Source organism: Rana temporaria, chromosome 1 (genome assembly GCF_905171775.1).
Source record: "Rana temporaria chromosome 1, aRanTem1.1, whole genome shotgun sequence".
Taxonomy (NCBI): domain Eukaryota; kingdom Metazoa; phylum Chordata; class Amphibia; order Anura; family Ranidae; genus Rana; species Rana temporaria.
The window spans coordinates 354,057,465-354,077,723 of record NC_053489.1 but is presented as its reverse complement, the minus strand read 5'-3'; the positions used below and the strand labels follow the sequence as shown (position 1 = coordinate 354,077,723).

General features: G+C 44.9%; 1 protein-coding gene across 2 annotated transcripts in view; it reads left to right on the top strand.

Annotated features, from left to right (window-relative positions):
- CPAMD8 (C3 and PZP like alpha-2-macroglobulin domain containing 8) overlaps positions 1 to 20,259 on the top strand; it is a 307,162-nt gene that overhangs the window by 127,393 nt on the left and 159,510 nt on the right. For both annotated transcript variants that reach the window (XM_040321178.1, XM_040321172.1), the window contains exons 17-20: positions 7,375 to 7,536; positions 10,336 to 10,478; positions 11,563 to 11,625; positions 12,712 to 12,943. In XM_040321178.1, the coding sequence (XP_040177112.1) occupies positions 7,375 to 7,536; positions 10,336 to 10,478; positions 11,563 to 11,625; positions 12,712 to 12,943 (600 nt within the window). The remainder of the gene's footprint in view (positions 1 to 7,374; positions 7,537 to 10,335; positions 10,479 to 11,562; positions 11,626 to 12,711; positions 12,944 to 20,259) is intronic.

The following is a 20,259-nucleotide window of genomic DNA, read 5'->3' as shown; positions in this document are numbered from 1 at the left end:
GCCTTTACGCGGATGAAATGCTTTTGTACTTAGAAGATGCAGGTCCCTTCCTACAGACCGTATTGTGCGTAATCGAGCATTCTGGCCTTAAAATCAACTGGGATAAGTCCCAGATCCTTCCCATAGATATTGGAGTCCCTACAGTCGTACAAGCTCTCTAAAGTATCTTGAGGTTTTGATTACTCGATCCCCTAAGGATTATGTACAATTTAAATTAGAATCTTTGTATACAGTACTGAAATCTATGGGCCAGGCTTCCTTTGGGGATAATGGGCTGCATCAACTTAAATGAAATGGTATTGTTGCCCAAGATCCTATACATTCTTTGGCATGCTAAAGTATATCTACCATTGCGTATCTTTAAATTTCTGGAAGCTATTCTTAACACCTTCGTATAGGGTAACTCCCGTCACAAACTATCCTGGCATACGTTAAAAAACCCCACACATTTTGTTGGTACTGCACTTCTTGATTTTAATCTTTATTATTTGTCAGCACAGCTATCCCACTTTTTCCACCTCGATAAGGGGGACAGGGATCGGTATCTTGCCCTGGTATGCGCCCCTTTCTCCCCGGTAATTACACACCCTTTTCATCTCCTATTTAGATATATAGGAGACCCCTCAACCATTGGGAGTCGGAAGGGTTTGTTATACCACCACTGCAAGGTTTGGGGGCTCTCACGGAAACAGCTTAACACTCCAGGAAGATTACTTCTAAGTAATATTGGGCTCGGAGTCTAAAAAGCTTACCTCTACATTCTACAATTGTCTTCTGCTATCTGCCATGACTTCTGCATATCAGTTGAAAGACCGTTGGGTGGCAGACGTGGGGGAGCTGGAGGATGCGGATTGGGATGAAGTGTTGTATTCTTGTTATCTGTTCTGTGTTCATCGATGCCAATATTTCCTCCCAGTCTAAGTTTTGGAGAGCAGCCCTCATCTTTGGAAAATGTGGTAAATGTGCTCACCTAAAGTTGAAACAGAAGTATGTTTTTTTTTTGGCCCATTTATACTTACTGAGGGGGCCAGGCATCAGTCCAGACACCTGGTGGATCCAGGCTTTATTGTCTTGATTACGCGGTGCCTGTACTGTTTCCAGTAACATCAGCAGAGAGCAGACTTCAGACCGCTCTCTGCTGAAAACGGTTCACAGAACTGCACAATGATTTGCACTTTTGTGAGCCATAGGAGAAGCCCAGCCAAACAAGCTCAGGCTGGACTGTTTTTATATTTCCAGTATGAGCATTAAATGAAATCATGTTATGGTCACTGCTACCCAGATGTTCTTTTACAGTATATGAACATTAGTAATAAGCTCTGCATGGTTTGAGATTACCAGGTCCAGAAGACCATCATTCCGAGTTGGGGCCTCAATGAACTGGATGATAAAATTGTCTTGTATCAGGTTTATACATTTTTGCCCTTTAACTGCTCCTGCAGTGCCATTACTCCAGTCAATTTTCAGGGTAGTTAAAATCCCCCATTATTATCACTGTCCCAGCCCTTGTAGCAGTGTTTCTATTGGGTTTTTTCTCCCGACCCTTTAGAGGGCAGCAAAACCTGTGCTTTCATTTGAACCTGTGATAGATCTGTCACCATTACACTACTCTTAGGCGTAGGAGAATATTAATGTACTGTATATTCTCATATGTTAACCTGGGCAGACATTCCCTATCTACTTTAGAAGTGCCTACTTGTAACGCATTGCAGGTTACCCTACCCACTGTATTGTTAATGGGTAAAATTTGGGATGGGACAACAAAATTACTGGGAAATGCCTCATTCACTAAACATTTGGGGCAATCCGCTATTTCCTGAAATTGATAAGCATTAGGGCTTCCAGAGGTGGGAGGAGGCAGGTATACATAACCTAGCATAGTTGTATGACAACAGCACTTTGAAATCCTATGCAAAACTACAAAATGATCAGGCATGCTATCCAAGCTCATCCCACTTTGGCCACGGTCTTCTTTTCTCCTATGTCCATTATTGACACAGCAAGAAGATCCAAGGTGCGCGAGGTGTGGACAGACCCTGGGCTACTTTATCCATCTTCTGTGGCGATATCCCAAGCTGCCATGGTATTGTGCGAGGTGGCAGTGACCCTTATGCCAGGAACCGGCTGACTTTCTCCCTGTGTGTACAGCTCCCTGTCTGACAGAAGTTAGTCTCACGACTAGCTTCTGTTGAACGGACATGCTGGAAAACCAGCATCCGATCAGCATCTGATCATTGTGTCCTGACACTGGGAAAGCAGACCCTGGGGGGTGGCGACCGGAAAGGGGGGCTGTCAGAACACAAAAGCACAGCAGGGGAGATTGCTGTACTCAACAAGAGCTATGTTAGTACAGCAATCTGTCCATTTTTTTTTGTTCAGCCCGCTGGGTTAAATTAAAAGGACACCAGCCTTCCAGAGGACTCCATTACTTATCTGCCTGGTTATATTGATTTATCCTTAACCACTTAACCACCAGCCGCCGTCATATAACGGCGGCAAGGTGGTTGCTTAACTGGGGGTCGCCGTTATTTAACGGCGCCCACCAGAAGCAGTAATGCGCGCCGCCTCGGGCGCGCACACTGAAAATTCTGTGCGCGCCGGGTCTATGAGACCCGGCGCTACACAGATCTCGGTAATTGACCGACAACCGCGGTCTTTTACCATGTGATCGCGCCGTCCAATGACGGCGCAATCACAGGTAAACAAACCGGCGTCATTTGATGACGCCGGTTCCTCCCTCCTCTCGCTGTACCGATCGGTACAGTGTGAGAGGAGAGCGCGGATGGCAGCAGCAGTGTGGGATGGATCTGTGACTATTGCAGTCACAGATCCATCCATCCCTGCTCAGCCATCCCTGCATTAACCCCTGCAATACTCTGCCTTCCCTCTGCAATGCTCTGCCTTCCCTGCGCAATTACTCTGCAATACCCCCTGCGCAATAATCTGCAATACTCTGCAAAAACCCCGCGCAATACTCTGCAAAAACCCCGCGCAATACTCTGCAAAAACCCCGCGCAATACTCTGCAAAAACCCCGCGCAATACTCTGCAAAAACCCCGCGCAATACTCTGCAATACCCCCGCGCAATACTCTGCAGTACCCCCTGCCAGTACTCTGCAGTACCCCTTGCGCAATACTCTGCAGTACCCCCGCACAATACTCTGAAATACCCCCCGCGCAATACTCTGCAGTACCCCCCGCGCAATACTCTGCAATACCCCCCGCGCAATACTCTGCAATACCCCCCGCGCAATACTCTGCAATACCCCCCGCGCAATACTCTGCAATACCCCCCGCGCAATACTCTGCAATACCCCCCGCGCAATACTCTGCAATACCCCCAGCGCAATACTCTGCAATACCCTCCACACAATACTCTGCAATACCCCCGCACCATACTCTGCAATACCCCCCGCGCAATACTCTGCAATACCCTCCACACAATACTCTGCAATACCCCCGCACCATACTCTGCAATACCCCCGCACCAATACTTTGCAATACCCCCCGCACAATACTCTGCAATACCTCCCGCACAATACTCTGCAATACCCCCGCACCATACTCTGCAATACCCCCGCACCAATACTTTGCAATACCCCCCGCACAATACTCTGCAATACCCTCCGCACCATACTCTGCAATACCCTCCGCACCATACTCTGCAATACCCTCCGCACCATACTCTGCAATACCCCCCACACAATACTCTGCAATACCCCCCACACAATACTCTGCAATACCCCCGCACCAATACTTTGCAATACCCCGGCCAATACTTTGCAATACCCCGGCCAATACTTTGCAATACCCCCGCACCAATACTTTGCAATACCCCCGCACCAATACTCTGCAATACCCCGGCCAATACTCTGCAATACCCCAACACCAATACTTTGCAATACCCCGGCCAATACTCTGCAGTACCCAGAAAATACTCTGGGGAAAAAAATGTGTTTTAACCACTTCCCGCCCACGTCATATGAGGTCCTTGACTTTGTGCAGGGATATCTAAATGATGCCTGCAGCTACAGGCATCATTCAGATATCATTTTTTTCAGCCAGCGATTCTCTACACCATAAGAATGATCATGGCGGCTGTTCCGCCTCTTGATCGTTCTTACGGGAGGCAAAAGTGGACGTCCCCACGCAAGTACCCCCCGCGCAATACTCTGCAATACCCCCCGCGCAATACTCTGCAATACCCCCCGCGCAATACTCTGCAATACCCCCCGCGCAATACTCTGCAATACCCCCCGCGCAATACTCTGCAATACCCCCCGCGCAATACTCTGCAATACCCCCCGCGCAATACTCTGCAATACCCTCCACACAATACTCTGCAATACCCCCGCACCATACTCTGCAATACCCCCCGCGCAATACTCTGCAATACCCTCCACACAATACTCTGCAATACCCCCGCACCATACTCTGCAATACCCCCGCACCAATACTTTGCAATACCCCCCGCACAATACTCTGCAATACCTCCCGCACAATACTCTGCAATACCCCCGCACCATACTCTGCAATACCCCCGCACCAATACTTTGCAATACCCCCCGCACAATACTCTGCAATACCCTCCGCACCATACTCTGCAATACCCTCCGCACCATACTCTGCAATACCCTCCGCACCATACTCTGCAATACCCCCCACACAATACTCTGCAATACCCCCCACACAATACTCTGCAATACCCCCGCACCAATACTTTGCAATACCCCGGCCAATACTTTGCAATACCCCGGCCAATACTTTGCAATACCCCCGCACCAATACTTTGCAATACCCCCGCACCAATACTCTGCAATACCCCGGCCAATACTCTGCAATACCCCAACACCAATACTTTGCAATACCCCGGCCAATACTCTGCAGTACCCAGAAAATACTCTGGGGAAAAAAATGTGTTTTAACCACTTCCCGCCCACGTCATATGAGGTCCTTGACTTTGTGCAGGGATATCTAAATGATGCCTGCAGCTACAGGCATCATTCAGATATCATTTTTTTTCAGCCAGCGATTCTCTACACCATAAGAATGATCATGGCGGCTGTTCCGCCTCTTGATCGTTCTTACGGGAGGCAAAAGTGGACGTCCCCACTCCCTTCGCCCTCCGGTGCTTCTTCTGACTCACCGCTGCGATCGAAGCCAGGATCGTTTTTTTTTTTTTTGTTTTTTTTCAGGCTTCCCAGCCTAGAGGTGAGATGTGGGGTCTTATTGACCCCACATCTCACTGTAAAGAGGACCTGTCATGCTATATTCCTATTACAAGGGATGTTTCCATTCCTTGTAATTGGAATAAAAGTGATCAAAACATTTATTTTTGGGGAAAAACGTGTCAAACTAAAATAAATAAAGTAAAATGAACAATAAAAATAAAAAATAAATATTTAAAGCGCCCCTGTTCCCGCGTGCGTATACAGAAGCGAATGTGCACGTAAGTCCCGCCCACATATGAAAACGGTGTTCAAACCACACATGTGGGGTATCGCTGCGAACGTTAGAGCGAGAGCAATCATTTTGGCCCCAGACCTCCTCTGTAACTAAAAACATGTAACCAGTAAAAACATTTAAAACGTCACCTATGGGGATTTTTAAGTAGCGAAGTTTGGCGCCATTCCACAAGCGTGTGCAATATTGAAGGGTGACATGTTGGGTATCTATTTACTCGGCGTAACTTCATCTTTCATATTATGCAAAAACATTGGGCTAACTTTAATGTTTTTTTTTTTAAAAAGCACAAAACTGTTTTATTTCCCAAAAAAATGCGTTCGAAAAATTGCTGTGCAAATACCATGCGCGATAAAAAGTTGCAACGACCGCCATTGTATTCTCTAGGGTCTTTGCTAAAAAAGCATATATAATGTTTTGGGGTTCTATGTAATTTTCTATCAAATAAATGATGATTTTTACATGTAGGAGAGAAATGTCAGAACTGGTCTGGGTGCTCCAGAACGCCTGATGGTGCTCCCTGCATGTCGGGCCTCTGTATGTGGCCACGCTATGTAAAAGTCTCACACATGTGGTATCGCCATACTCGGGCGGAATAGCAGAATGTGTTTTGGGGTGTATTTTGTGGTATGAATATGCTGTGTGCGAGAAATAACCTGCTAATATGAAACTTTTGTGGAAAAAAAATAAAAATAAAAAAAACTTTGATTTTGCAAAGAATTGTGGGAAAAAATTACAACTTCAAAAAACTCACCATGCCTCTTTCTAAATACCTTGGAATGTCTTCTTTCCAAAAAGGGGTCATTTAGGGGGTATTTGTACTTTTCTGGCATGTTAGGGTCTCAAGAAATGAGAAAGGCCGTCAGTACTTCAGATGTGATCAAATTGATCAATTTTCAGTAATTGGTACCATAGCTTGTAGACCCTATAACTTTCACCCAGACTAAATAATAACCCAATTTTTTTTTTTTTTTAACCAAAGATATGTAGCAGTATACATTTTAGGCCAAATTTATGAAGAAAAATTCATTTTTTGCAAAATTTTATAATAGAAATGAAAAAAAAATCATTTTTTTACAAAATTTTCGTTCTTTTTTCATTATTAGCGGAAAAAATAAAAACCGCAGAGGTGATCAAATACCACCAAAAGAAAGCTCTATTTGTGGGAAAAAAAGGACAAAAATTTCATTTGGTTACAGTGTTGTATGACTGAGTTATTGTCATTCAAAATGTGAGAGCACCGAAAGCTGAAAATTGGTCTGGTTATTAAGGGTGTTTAAGTGCCCAGTTGTCAAGTGGTTAATAGACCAAACCTTGGTGTTTAGCATCTCTTGAGCGTTATTTATTGCTCGCAGATAATTGCACGTAAATGAATTTTGTACTCAATGCCCACTCTGTCCAAAAGGGTAATGGACCTTAACTGCTCTATCACCATTGAAAAACACACTATCCACTATCTTAGAAATGCCATGTGAAAATTTCACGCCATATGGTCCCAGTGGAGAGAGACCATGTGGCCTACCATTTCTTGAATCTCTAGGAGCTTTTTTAGTTGTTTAAGATTTCTGTATCTGTATGTACTTCATTATATCTAGGCACTACACAAGGTCTTTGTACATAAAGATTTATGTGGACACTATCAGCTTCTGGCCTCTGAGATGACTGCTCTTTTCTGCATCTTTACCTATTGTCTGTTCCGTTTGGCAGGTTGTTTATCTGTTGTTTACAAAAGTGTAACAACATTCTCATATTTTTTTTTTTTTTTTTTACCCCATACACAGCCAAGTTATTGTCCTTTTCTTTCAAAAATTAGGGTTATAAGTTAGTGGACAACTAATGGCTATGGTATATGAGGGTATGAGATTGTTAATTAATAAAAGTACTAAACATTCTTTCACTTGGTTTTTGCAGATATTCCAGGAACTTGCCACTTTTGATGTTTCAGATGCTTTTGGGACTGGAAAGGATGAAGGACATTTCTGGTGGCCAGGATTGGGTTCTCAGAGGAAACGACGTTCATCAGTTTTTTCATGGCATTGGGATATTACCAAGGATGCTATGTTTGCTTTCACAGTAAGTGAGGCCAATAGAATTGAAAAATGGCTTTGTGGAGACCTTTATAGTTTGCACAAAAAAAGTGAAGAGAGCATTGTAAAACTATAAAAGCAGATAGAAGTAAGGAAGTCAAATGACAGCTCAGACTGATATACTGACAATATATGATTGATATAGGATACAAACGCCCTGGGTAATCTCCATCACCACTGTGCCAATGAAAACATTTTAAATAAAATACAGCTGCTGCTTAGTAAATAAATATTTAAACAGAAAAAACGTAACCTAAATACAGTGCCTTGCGAAAGTATTCGGCCCCCTAGAACTTTGCGACCTTTTGCCACATTTCAGGCTTCAAACATAAAGATATAAAACTGTAATTTTTTTTGAAGAATCAACAAGTGGGACACAATCATGAAGTGGAATGAAATGTATTGGATATTTCAAACTTTAAAAAAAAAAAAAAAAAAAATTAAAAATTGGGCGTGCAAAATTATTCAGACCCTTTACTTTCAGTGCAGCAAACTCTCTCCAGAAGTTCAGTGAGGATCTCTGAATGATCCAATGTTGACCTAAATGACTAATGATGATAAATAGAATCCACCTGTGTGTAATTAAGTCTCCGTATAAATGCACCTGCACTGTGATAGTCTCAGAGGTCCGTTTTAAAGCGCAGAGAGCATCATGAAGAACAAGGAACACACCAGGCAGGTCCGAAATACTGTTGTGGAGAAGTTTAAAGCCGGATTTGGATACAAAAAGATTTCCCAAGCTTTAAACATCCCAAGGAGCACTGTGCAAGCGATAATATTGAAATGGAAGGAGTATCAGACCACTGCAAATCTACGAAGACCTGGCCGTCCCTCTAAATTTTCAGCTCATACAAGGAGAAGACTGATCAGAGATGCAGCCAAGAGGCCCATGATCACTCTGGATGAACTGCAGAGATCTACAGCTGAGGTGGGAGACTCTGTCCATAGGACAACAATCAGTCGTATACTGCACAAATCTGGCCTTTATGGAAGAGTGGCAAGAAGAAAGCCATTTCTTAAAGATATCCATAAAAAGTGTTGTTTAAAGTTTGCCACAAGCCACCTGGGAGACACACCAAACATGTGGAAGAAGGTGCTCTGGTCAGATGAAACCAAAATCGAAATTTTTGGCAACAATGCAAAACGTTATGTTTGGCGTAAAAGCAACACAGCTCATCACCCTGAACACACCATCCCCACTGTCAAACATGGTGGTGGCAGCATCATGGTTTGGGCCTGCTTTTCTTTAGCAGGGACAGGGAAGATGGTTAAAATTGATGGGAAGATGGATGGAGCCAAATACAGGACCATTCTGGAAGAAAACCTGATGATGATGAGTCTGCAAAAGACCTGAGACTGGGACGGAGATTTGTCCTCCAACAAGACAATGATCCAAAACATAAAGCAAAATCTACAATGGAATGGTTCACAAATAAACATATCCAGGTGTTAGAATGGCCAAGTCAAAGTCCAGACCTGAATCCAATCGAGAAACTGTGGAAAGAACTGAAAACTGCTGTTCACAAACGCTCTCCATCCAACCTCACTGAGCTCGAGCTGTTTTGCAAGGAGGAATGGGCAAAAATTTCAGTCTCTCGATGTGCAAAACGGATAGAGACATACCCCAAGCGACTTACAGCTGTAATCGCAGCAAAAGGTGGCGCTTCAAAGTATTAACTTAAGGGGGCTGAATAATTTTGCACACCCAATTTTTCAGTTTTTGATTTGTTAAAAAAGTTTGAAATATCCAATAAATTTCGTTCCACTTCATGATTGTGTCCCACTTGTTGATTCTTCAAAAAAAAATTGCAGTTTTATATCTTTATGTTTGAAGCCTGAAATGTGGCAAAAGGTCGGAAAGTTCAAGGGGGCCGAATACTTTCGCAAGGCACTGTAGGTGTAAGAAAATTGCAGCGCTAATTAATATAATAATAAATAAATAAACAATAACATATAAACTCAATAACACCACGTGACAAGTGATATAAAGTCCATAAAAAATTGATGAACAAACTTGATAAGAAAATTCCTTATTCTGTGAATCTTCCACTACACCACCGTGCTGTGATATCTCCCCTCTGAAAAACGCACTCATCAGACAGATTTGCCCTTCACTCTCGTGTTAGGCTAAATCACTTGTGTATAATCCCACAAATGGATAAACGAATCTTAGCTGGACCACTGTGATAATCCCTCAATAATGTACATGAGAACAAAAGAAGTGCTCCAATAGTGTAAAATTGTACCACCAGTTTAATTCAAAATCACAGCAACACTTCATTCATTAAACTCACATGTAAAAAATGAAAAGTCAGCTTTAAACAAATCACAGCAAACATCAGTGTTTAGTAGGCTCTGCAGTGCTAGGCGGTCACAGCGGACCTGAGGTGTGTGCTCAGTTGGAATAGGCTCACCACACTCCAGATTCCCGGCTCCCAGTAGCGGCAAGTTGTCTAAACAGCAGCGGCGTCTCTAGTCAGTGAAGCTAGTAAAACTTTAGCCACATTCCCGACATGTTTCGCAGGAAATGCTTAGTCATGGGCAGCCCAGGAGAGAGGAGAGGAGGGAAGCCAGAGCCAGCAGCACTGCACAGTGGGGGGGGGGGGGGGGCGCTCAACAAGGGGGGGAATCAGGAGTGCACATAGTGATTAGGGTATGCCCAGGCTTGTGTAAGAAGCAGCTTGTGTAGCAAGATAATCAGTTTAAATGAAAGTCCTGTGCTTCTATAAAGAAGGGACCCAAGAAACTAACAACATTTTTTTTCTTTTCCCTGTTGCCTATCCAGGAGACAGGATTGGTTGTGATGACAGATGTGGTAAGTCTAAATTACAGACAGAGCGATGGAATGTACACAGATGAGGCAGTTCCAGCTTTCCAGCCACACACAGGAACGCTTGTGTCATCTTCTCATAACAGAGTAGCACCCCGGTAAGTTAACAGAAGCTTTTTTTTTTTTTTTTCAGAAGATTACTACAGCAGTTAATGCCAATCAAATAGCAAGGTCCAAATGTACCAGTTTATCTCAAGTGATTTATATTAAATGTAAAATTGACCAAGGCTGTGTATCCAGAGCACTATCTACAATTTTTGTCTGGTGGCACTGGGGATAGATCGAATTAAAACATTTTACACTTACTGGGCCAGATTCACAAAGAGATACGACGGTGTATCTACAGATACACCATCGTATCTCTGACTTACACTGGTCCTATCTATGCGCCTGATTCATAGAATCAGATACGCATAGATAGGGCTAGATCCGACAGTGTTACACTGTCGGATCTATTTTAAAATTTAAAAATGGCGCCGGGGGCGTTCCCGCTGATTTACGATAAATAATATGTAAATCAGCGAGATACGCAAATTCACGAACGTACGCAGACCCGACGCAGTCTTCTTACGACGTTTCCGTATCGGCGTACCCCTCGTATACTTACCCCTTCTTTTATCAGGCGCAGCCAATGTTAAGTATAGCCGGCGTTCCCGCGTCGAATTTGAATTTTTTAACGTCGTTTGCGTAAGTCGTTCTCGAATACGGACGGACGTCGTTTACGTAAGCGTCGAAACCACTGACGTCCTAGCGACGTCAGTGGGAGCAATGCACGCCGGGAAATTTCGCGGACGGCGCCTGCGCATTTAAATCGGCGCGGGAACGCGCCTTATTTAAATAGTACACTCCCCTAGCCGCGGAATTTGAATTCCGCCGGGGGAGTTAGGATCCGCCGTTGCAAGTTTGGAGGTAAGTTGTTTGTGAATTAGCCACTTGCCTCCTAAACTTGCGGGAGCGGATCTTAATTCACGTAGATCGAGCGGATCTATAGATCCGCTGCGCTACGTGAATCTGGCCCACTATGTTAGTGTCTGCTCTTCTCTGTCTTAACCTCCCTAATTTATTAGAGTCAAACAGAGAAGAGCCTGGAACCCAGATATGAGTTTACACAGTGCTAAGCAGCATATTGAAATTTGACACTTTTGAAACATTCGTATACAGTTATGACTGATTTTCTTACAGATTTGAGAGAAGAAAAAGGACTTTCTTTCCTGAAACCCTGGTCTGGCACTGCTTCAATGTCAGGTAAGCTATGGCTAAAAGTTACAAAGCAAAGTAAAAGTTATCAGTCTTTTTTTTTAATTAAAAGTATCGGGCCACCAATTGTCCTCCGTGGGGCGGCGGATGTCAGCTGACATCCGATCCAACAAAATCTGATGAAAACAGATGGATGGCTTTACATTTGCCATCTGTCCAATGGTTCAGATTGGATGGGATGGGATCGGATGAAAACGGACAGGCTTCTTACGATCTCCCCATAGAGGAGAGCAGGAGTCTGACAGGTCCGTCTCTGCACAGTGAGCGCAGACAGAACAGTCATCCGCCTGTTCAGCGGGGATCAGAGGAGCGATGCCCGCTGCGCAAGCGTTGTCCGTCAAGACGGATCCACTCCATTTGACAGGGACCTAACAAATTACTGTTTACACTATAATGGTATGCTTATTGTCAAAATATAAATTCTTAAAAAATACAAAATAATGAAATCAAGGAAAACCAAACCATCACAGAGATTTCATTCTTAAACGATGAGGCCTCAAAACTTGCACTAGAAATTAGGCAGCGTTGGCAGTTATGGAGTTAGTATAAAAAAAAATATATTTTATTGCAATTTATGCAGTGCAGGGACTAAGTATCGTGAGACTTCTTAGTAATCTGAAATCTGGACAGTACAGAGTGTAGAACCTGTAGTTATACTGTATACAGTTATCCCTCCATCTTCTAACCAGCTTTAAGTTTCTGACTTTGTACAACAGGGGCCCACCATCTGGACAAATGGTCAAGGGGACAAGAAAGGGCAAGAAATTATACTGTCATGATCAGATGTCACCAAGTATTATATGCAGAGATGTAGCAAAGTTAGTGTAGTTCATTAGGCTACGTCTTTTTTATTATATGAAAATAGGAGGTAGCTATGTTGGAGCTTTCATATACTATCTTCCCAGAGAATGGGAAAGAAGTGGTGAGGTCAGGGAATGCAACTTGGTGGTGGTAAAATCTGGTGGATTGAATGTACCTGCTAATTAGTTCACTATAGAGGTCAGACTAAATATCACAATAGGAACTATTTTGATTTATATACAGTAAATGCATTAACTTTTTCTGTCTTCCCAGTGATACTTCTGATGAGACTGAACTGCATATAGTGGTCCCAGATTCTATAACTACATGGGTAACAGAGGTCATTGCCATGTCTGAAGAAACGGGACTTGGAGTTGCCAGATCAGCATACCTGAAAACATTCAAATCTTTCTTCATTGATTTCACACTGCCATACCATGTGATACGAGGGGAGCAAGTGAAAATACCGCTCACAGTTTACAATTATCTTCCTATCACTGTTGAGGTAAGAAGTTATTACTTAAAGTGGTTGTGACCCTAAAAAAAAAAAAGATCCTGTTCCCTTATAGCAGATTGAACAGCACAGTGCTTGTTCTGTCCAGTCAGCCCCTCTATAAGCTGTAAAAAATCCTGTCTGACTCTGCTTGTTCTTCTGTCCCCCTTCTGAGCCCTGATTACGTGCCTCTGTCATCCGCTGCTCTCCTCTCTCCCTCTCCTCCCTGCCTGTCAGCTCCTGTGTGTGTGTGTGTGTGTGTGTGATCAGTCTCTGCCCCCCCTCCTGCTGCAATGAGTGGCAAAGTAAACTGTTAAAAACTGCCAGCCCCTCTATTTAATGCAGCTACAGCACACAGTGTAAGTGTTTGTTGAAAACAAAGCCTATACATACCTTTTTTCAGATCTCTTCAGGCCGGTCATGTGATTCCCAGCCACTCTCCTACTTTATCTACGGGCTACAGTGGGAGGGGCTGAGTGGCCAGCACAGCAGTCATGTAACCTCCCTGGCTGGCATCAGAGGGAGATCTCGGTCCCTCCCACTGTAGCCTGTAGATGGAGTAGGAGATCTGCTGGGAGTCATGTGATCGGCCTGAAAAAATCTGAAAAAGATATTCACAGGCTTGTTTTTTTTGTTTTTTTTTCAATACTTTGAGACACCACATGGTAAGTACATAAACCACAACTCTGGCAAAACTATAATGAAACAATTCCACAGAAATTTCAAAACAGTGTTTACCAGAACATACAGAGGAGGCAGAGATATGCATGAAGAGGTGACCCGGAATGCCAAGGGCTAGGAAGTCTCTGTACACTGTGTAATAAAATAAAGGAATAAAGGATAGCAAATCAGAGGAGGAATAAAGAGGGGAAGAACAAGCAAAAATAAAGAAAGGGGGGGGGGTGTATACAAAAAGGAAGAACCATCTGCCAGTGTTCCAGGGACACGTGCCCCAACAGTGATATTAACTTATAAAAGGATTTAAATCAGCAGCTACTTGTACTCCTCTGTAAACAAAATTGATAACTCGTGATCAGTGAACTTTTGGGTTATACGGTGAACCTCTGCCCAGTATGATTGCAGAAGACGGCAGGACCAGAAAATTTGGAGGATGGAGCCGGATTCCTGTCCACACCTCCAACATAGGTCCGAGCACTGGGGGAACATCCTGTGGATCTTTACCGGTGTATGGTACCACCGGGTAAAAACTTTAAAAACGGCTTCCTGGTTTTTAGCACATATAGAGGTTTTATAGGAGAACAGCATAATTCTCTCCACCTGCTTATCCATGAGGTTCAGCTTTAAATCCCATTCCCATTTAGCAATATAAGGAGATCTGAAGTCCAACGGTGGGGAAATCAGTAAATGGTAAGTCTGAGACACCACATGGCGCAAAGGAGATTGCTCCTGGCAAAGGAGCTCAAACGATGTAGGAGGCCTCCTAAAAGCGTCTGGGGAGGGTAGAGAGCCTATAAAATGAGCAAATGGCATTTTTTGCCAAAAAGATAAACCCGCATACTTTTGACCATCTAAGATTTGCTGTCTAAAAACCCAATGCCCATTGACAATAAAGTGTCAAGCCTGAAACATCGTGTCAGACCTCAGATCATGAAATCTAGGGTAGATGAGGGCAGGGCTGAAAGCAGGATTGCCAATTATGGGAGTGAGCGGAGAGGGAAGTGGGGCAATAGAGAGGTCTCGAAATGCCTTGGAACACACCCGCCAGGTCTCCCCCACAGTGGGGTGAGCACGGACTCATGGGTGCAAGTTCAGTTGGCACCACTGTAACTACCCCTAAATCAATCTCAGAAAATAGCTTTTCTACCTGAACCCATTGTTTCAAAGGTCCATGACAGGACCAGTCCAACACACTGGTCATATGACATGCCGTGTGGTAGATGAAGAATCGACTTTGCAATTTGTGGAGGCTTCTGAGCCCATAGGAAAGTAACCAGGGCCTGATTAACCGCATGCAAAAAGGGGACCCAGGATATGGATTGGAAGGGCCTGAAAATAAAGTAAGCAAAGCATTATGTTCATCTTGACAAGATAGAAAACAAGACACCCTGCCAAGACGCACTGGGCCAAATTCAGGTACAGTTCCGGCGGCGTAACGTATTGCATTTACGTTACACCGCCGCAAGTTTTACAGGCAAGTGCTTGATTTACAAAGCACTTGCCTGTAAACTTGCGGCGGCGTAGCGTAAATCCCTCCGGTGCAAGCCCGCCTAATTCAAATGGGGCGTGGATCATTTAAATTAGGCGCGTTCCCGCGCCGAACCGACTGCGCATGCTCCGTTTTGAAATTTTCCGCCGTGCTTTGCGCGAAATGACGTCGCACCGACGTAATTTTTTGAACGTCGACGTGAGTTACGTCCTTTCCTATTCACGGACGACTTCCGCAAAAAATAAATACATTTAAAATTCGACGCGGGAACGACGGCTATACTTTAACATGGCAAGTCTAAAGATAGGCCAAGAAATAGCAACTTTAACTATACGCCGGGAAAAGCCGACTAGCGACGACGTAAGAGAATGCGACGGCCGCGCGTACCTTCGTGAATCGCCGTAAACAGCTAATTAGCATACCTGACGTGGAAAACAACGCAAACTCCACCCAGCGGGCGCCAAAGTATTACACCTACAATCCGAAGGCGTACGAAGCCGTACGCCTGTTGGATCGAAGCCAAAAGCCGTCGTATCTTGGTTTGAGGATTCAAACTAAAGATGCGACGCGGCAAATTTGAAAGTACGCCGGAGTATCAGTAGATACTCCGGCGTACTTCTTCTGTGAATCTGGCCCTATGTCTTTTTTAATAGCAGTCAAGAGAGGGGGAAAATGAATTAGAAAAATGTCTTCTACCTTACTCACCTGGGTGTAATTTATCAGAGTGGTAACAACGTTACACCCTATTAGTTTTTTTCTTTTTACGACCTATTTGAAGAGATAAGGATTTAAAGGAGAGGATTCATCACACTCCACATGAGTGGAATTATCAAAGGGCCAGATTCACGTAGAATCGCGGCGGCGTAACTTATCCTAGATAGGGAACGACGGCCATACTTTAGACAGCAATACACTTGCTGACTAAAGTTAAGGCACCAAAAAAAAGTGTAACTTTGCGACGGGAAACTTGACTAGCGGCGATGTAGCGAACGCGAAAAAACTTTGTGGATCCGCCGTAACTGCTAATTTGCATACCCGACGCTGGTTTACGACGCGAACTCCCCCCAGCGGCGGCCGCGGTACTGCATCCTAAGATCCGACAGTGTAAAACAATTACACCTGTCGGATCTTCTGGCTATCTATGCGTAACCAGGGCCGGCCTTAGGCCTTTAGGCGCCCTGTGCGAGAAAGCTTTACAGCGCCCCCTGGTGACCACGCCCCTCAGTGACCACGCCCCTTAGTAACCACACCCCTCGGTAACCACACCCATTTCTCCAATACCAGCTCCATTTAAAGCCTTCCATTCAGTTAAGTTCCCAAAAAAAAGATTACAAGCTATGATAAAAATACAACTTTTATTCACACGGTATAATAACGCCACATATAAAGTAAATCACATGGTATAATACCACTACCTGTAAATTTACTATCAAATATCAAACATAATTACAATAAAGTATTTTTTAACTTTTGTATTTACTGTTCTTTAAGAAACACCCTATTTAAAAAAGAAAATACAAAAACAGGCATTAAGCAGTACACTGCATTTATAAAAAAATAATTTACTTACAGAAAAAAGTTTTTACATCTGCTGCCTGCTTCTGTGGATTCTTGCGCTCCTTTGTCTTCTCAGTGCGCATTGCATATGAGCTCCTCATCCCTGCTCCTCATAGCAAGGCAAGGACAGCCGCCCACGCTGTCATTCCTGCAGAATCCGCCTGTGGCCTGCCAGGTGTACCTAGAGCATTTGGCACCCGGGGCAGATCCTATATCTGCCCTCCCGTAAAATGTAAAAACACCCCCCTGCATTCTTCAATATCTCTGTCACTACTGTGTACCCCCTCTCCACAACTGCACCTTTGGACCCCTTTACATTACACAGCACCCTGCACCTCTGGGCCCCTTTACATTACACAGCACCCTGCACCTCTGGGCCCCTTTACATTACACAGCACCCTGCACCTCTGGACCCCTTTACATTACACATCACTCTGGGCCCCTTTACATTACACAGCACCCTGCACCTCTGGACCCCTTTACATTACACAGCCCCGGACACCTGTATGTTACACAGACACCCCCTAACAGTTCTGGACCCCCTGCATGTTACGCAGACCCCCGTACAGTGCATACCCCTCCCCCTACAATACAGATCTCTCCTTACAATACAGAACCCCCTCTACAATACAGATTCACCCCTACAATACAGAACCCCCCCCCTACGATAGACCACCCCTACAGTGCAGACCCCCTACAATAAATAACCCCCCCCACAATACAGAACCCCACTACAATAAAGAACCCCCCCTCACAATACAGAAAACACCCCCCCCCTACAATACAGATCAACCCCTACAGTGCGAACCCCCCCCCCCCCACACACACACACACAATACAGAAAACACCCCCCCCCCCCCCTACAATACAGATAAACCCCTACAGTGCAGAGTGACCCCCCTACAATAAAAAAAAACCACAATACAGATAGAACACACACCCCCCCTTCAGACCTGTAATAGAACACACACAGCCCCCCGTCCCCCCCTTCAGACCTGTAATAGAACACACACACCCCCGTCCCCCCCTTCAGACCTGTAATAGAACACACACACCCCCGTCCCCCCCCTTCAGACCTGTAATAGAACACACACACCCCCGTCCCCCCCCTTCAGACCTGTAATAGAACACACACACCCCCGTCCCCCCCTTCAGACCTGTAATAGAACACACACACCCCCCGTCCCCCCCTTCAGACCTGTAATAGAACACACACACCCCCGTCCCCCCCTTCAGACCTGTAATAGAACACACACACCCCCGTCCCCCCCTTCAGACCTGTAATAGAACACACACACCCCCGTCCCCCCCCTTCAGACCTGTAATAGAACACACACACCCCCGTCCCCCCCTTCAGACCTGTAATAGAACACACACACCCCCGTCCCCCCCTTCAGACCTGTAATAGAACACACACACCCCCGTCCCCCCCCTTCAGACCTGTAATAGAACACACACACCCCCGTCCCCCCCTTCAGACCTGTAATAGAACACACACACCCCCGTCCCCCCCTTCAGACCTGTAATAGAACACACACACCCCCGTCCCCCCCCTTCAGACCTGTAATAGAACACACACACCCCCCGGCCCCCCCCTTCAGACCTGTAATAGAACACACACACCCCCCGGCCCCCCCTTCAGACCTGTAATAGAACACACACACCCCCCCTGCCCCCCCCCCCCTTCAGACCTGTAATAGAACACACACCCCCCCCCCCCTTCAGACCTGTAAAGCAAGCAGGCTCAGATAACCTGCTTGCCGCGTGCTGCACACACAGCACAGTACAGGCAAGGGGGAGGCTGCTTCACTGCTCGGCTGCGTGACTGAGACAGTCACAGGCAGCCGAGACTCAGAGCCGCGGAGCTGCCTAAGCAGAAGGGGGATCACTGCGGCCAGGTCCCGGGTGTGCCGACGGCTCGCTGGGATGCGGCTTGCACGGCACCCCCCCTGCAAAGCCAGGCACCCGGCACCACGCCATCCCACCCAGCAAGGTCCTCTTCCGTCGCGGGGGGGGGGGGGGGGCGCCGGCCTGACACCCCCAGTGTGCGGCACACCCCCGCACACTACTTAATACACGGGCGAATTAAAGAAGCTGTGCGGTCGCCAGGCGCCCATGTTGCTATGGCGCCCTGTGCGATCGCACTCTCCGCACAGCGCAAAGGCCGGCCCTGTGCGTAACTGATTCTATGAATCAGTCGCATAGATAGAAACAGAGATACGACGGCGTATCAGGAGAAACGCTGTCGTATCTCATTTGTGAATCTGGCCCAAAGAGTGTTTGCTGCACTTAATTGTGTAGCCACAAATTCTTATGGTGGTCGGAAACCTTCTTTTGCACTTACTACTGGGAACACTGGACTTTTTTGTTTAACACAGAAGGACTTTTTTTTGTTTTTTATGGACTTTTTCGTTTAACACAGAAGGACTTTTTTATGTTTTTTAATGTTTATGTAACCTGCCTTTATAATCATGACAGCACTGCATATTTTATGTTTATTGCTTTGGAAGATTGGATATATTGCCTTTTTTTGCTAGCAGCTGTTATTTCATTTTATTTTTCTGTATAGCGCTCACTTTATTTTTTTCAGGTAGATAAATGCCCAAATATTTTATACAGGATGCGGCCTATTAAAAAAGGAAATCCATGCAAAGTAGATTACCTAATGAGTCCAGCGTTGCTATCCTTAACACTTCCCATTTCTGAAAATTTATACTAAAGAAAGATAGATATGTCTTTAGTTCAGAAAGCAAGTTTGGAATAGATATCAATGGTTTGGACAGGAAAAACAATAAGTCATTGGCATATGCCACAATCTTAGGAGCTTATGCCTCACCAAGATGAATTCTGGTAATACCTGGATTATGTCTAAAGCCCTGTACACACGATCGGATATCTGATGAAATCTAATCCGATGGATTTTTTCATTGGATATCCGATGAAGCTGGCTTTCATCAGTCTTGCCTACGCACCATCGGTCAAAAATCCGACCGTGTCCAACGCGGTGACGTAAAACACTACGATGTGCTACGAAAAATTAAGTTCAATGCTTCCGAGCATGCGTCGACTTGATTCTGAGCATGCGTGGATTTTTAACCGATGGACTTCCACACAGACGATCGTTTTTTTTAATCGTTTTTTTATCCATAGGAACATTTTAAAACCTGTTCTATTTTTTTTCACCAGTGGAAAACAAACCGATGGGGTCCACACACCTACACATAGGTCTGTTTTCATCAGACAAATCGATCGTGTGTACGGGGCTTAACTGGGTTCAAGTGTGAAAATAAAGATGAAGGGGGAAAGGAGACACCCCTGCCGTGTCCAATTTGTGATTCCAAAAGAAGAGGACAGATAGTCATTCACTTTCACTTGTGCGGATGGGCCAAGAGTAAATTGCATGGATCCAATTCATTATCCGTTGACCAAGACCTTCTGTATATGTCTAAAGCCCTGTACACACGATCGGTTTGTCTGATAAAAACGGACCTTTGGAACGTTTTCATCTGACAAACTGATCGTGTGTGGGCCCCATCGGTTTGTTTTCCATCTGTGAAAAAAAATAGAACATGTTTTAAAACGATCGTCTGTGTGGAACTCCATC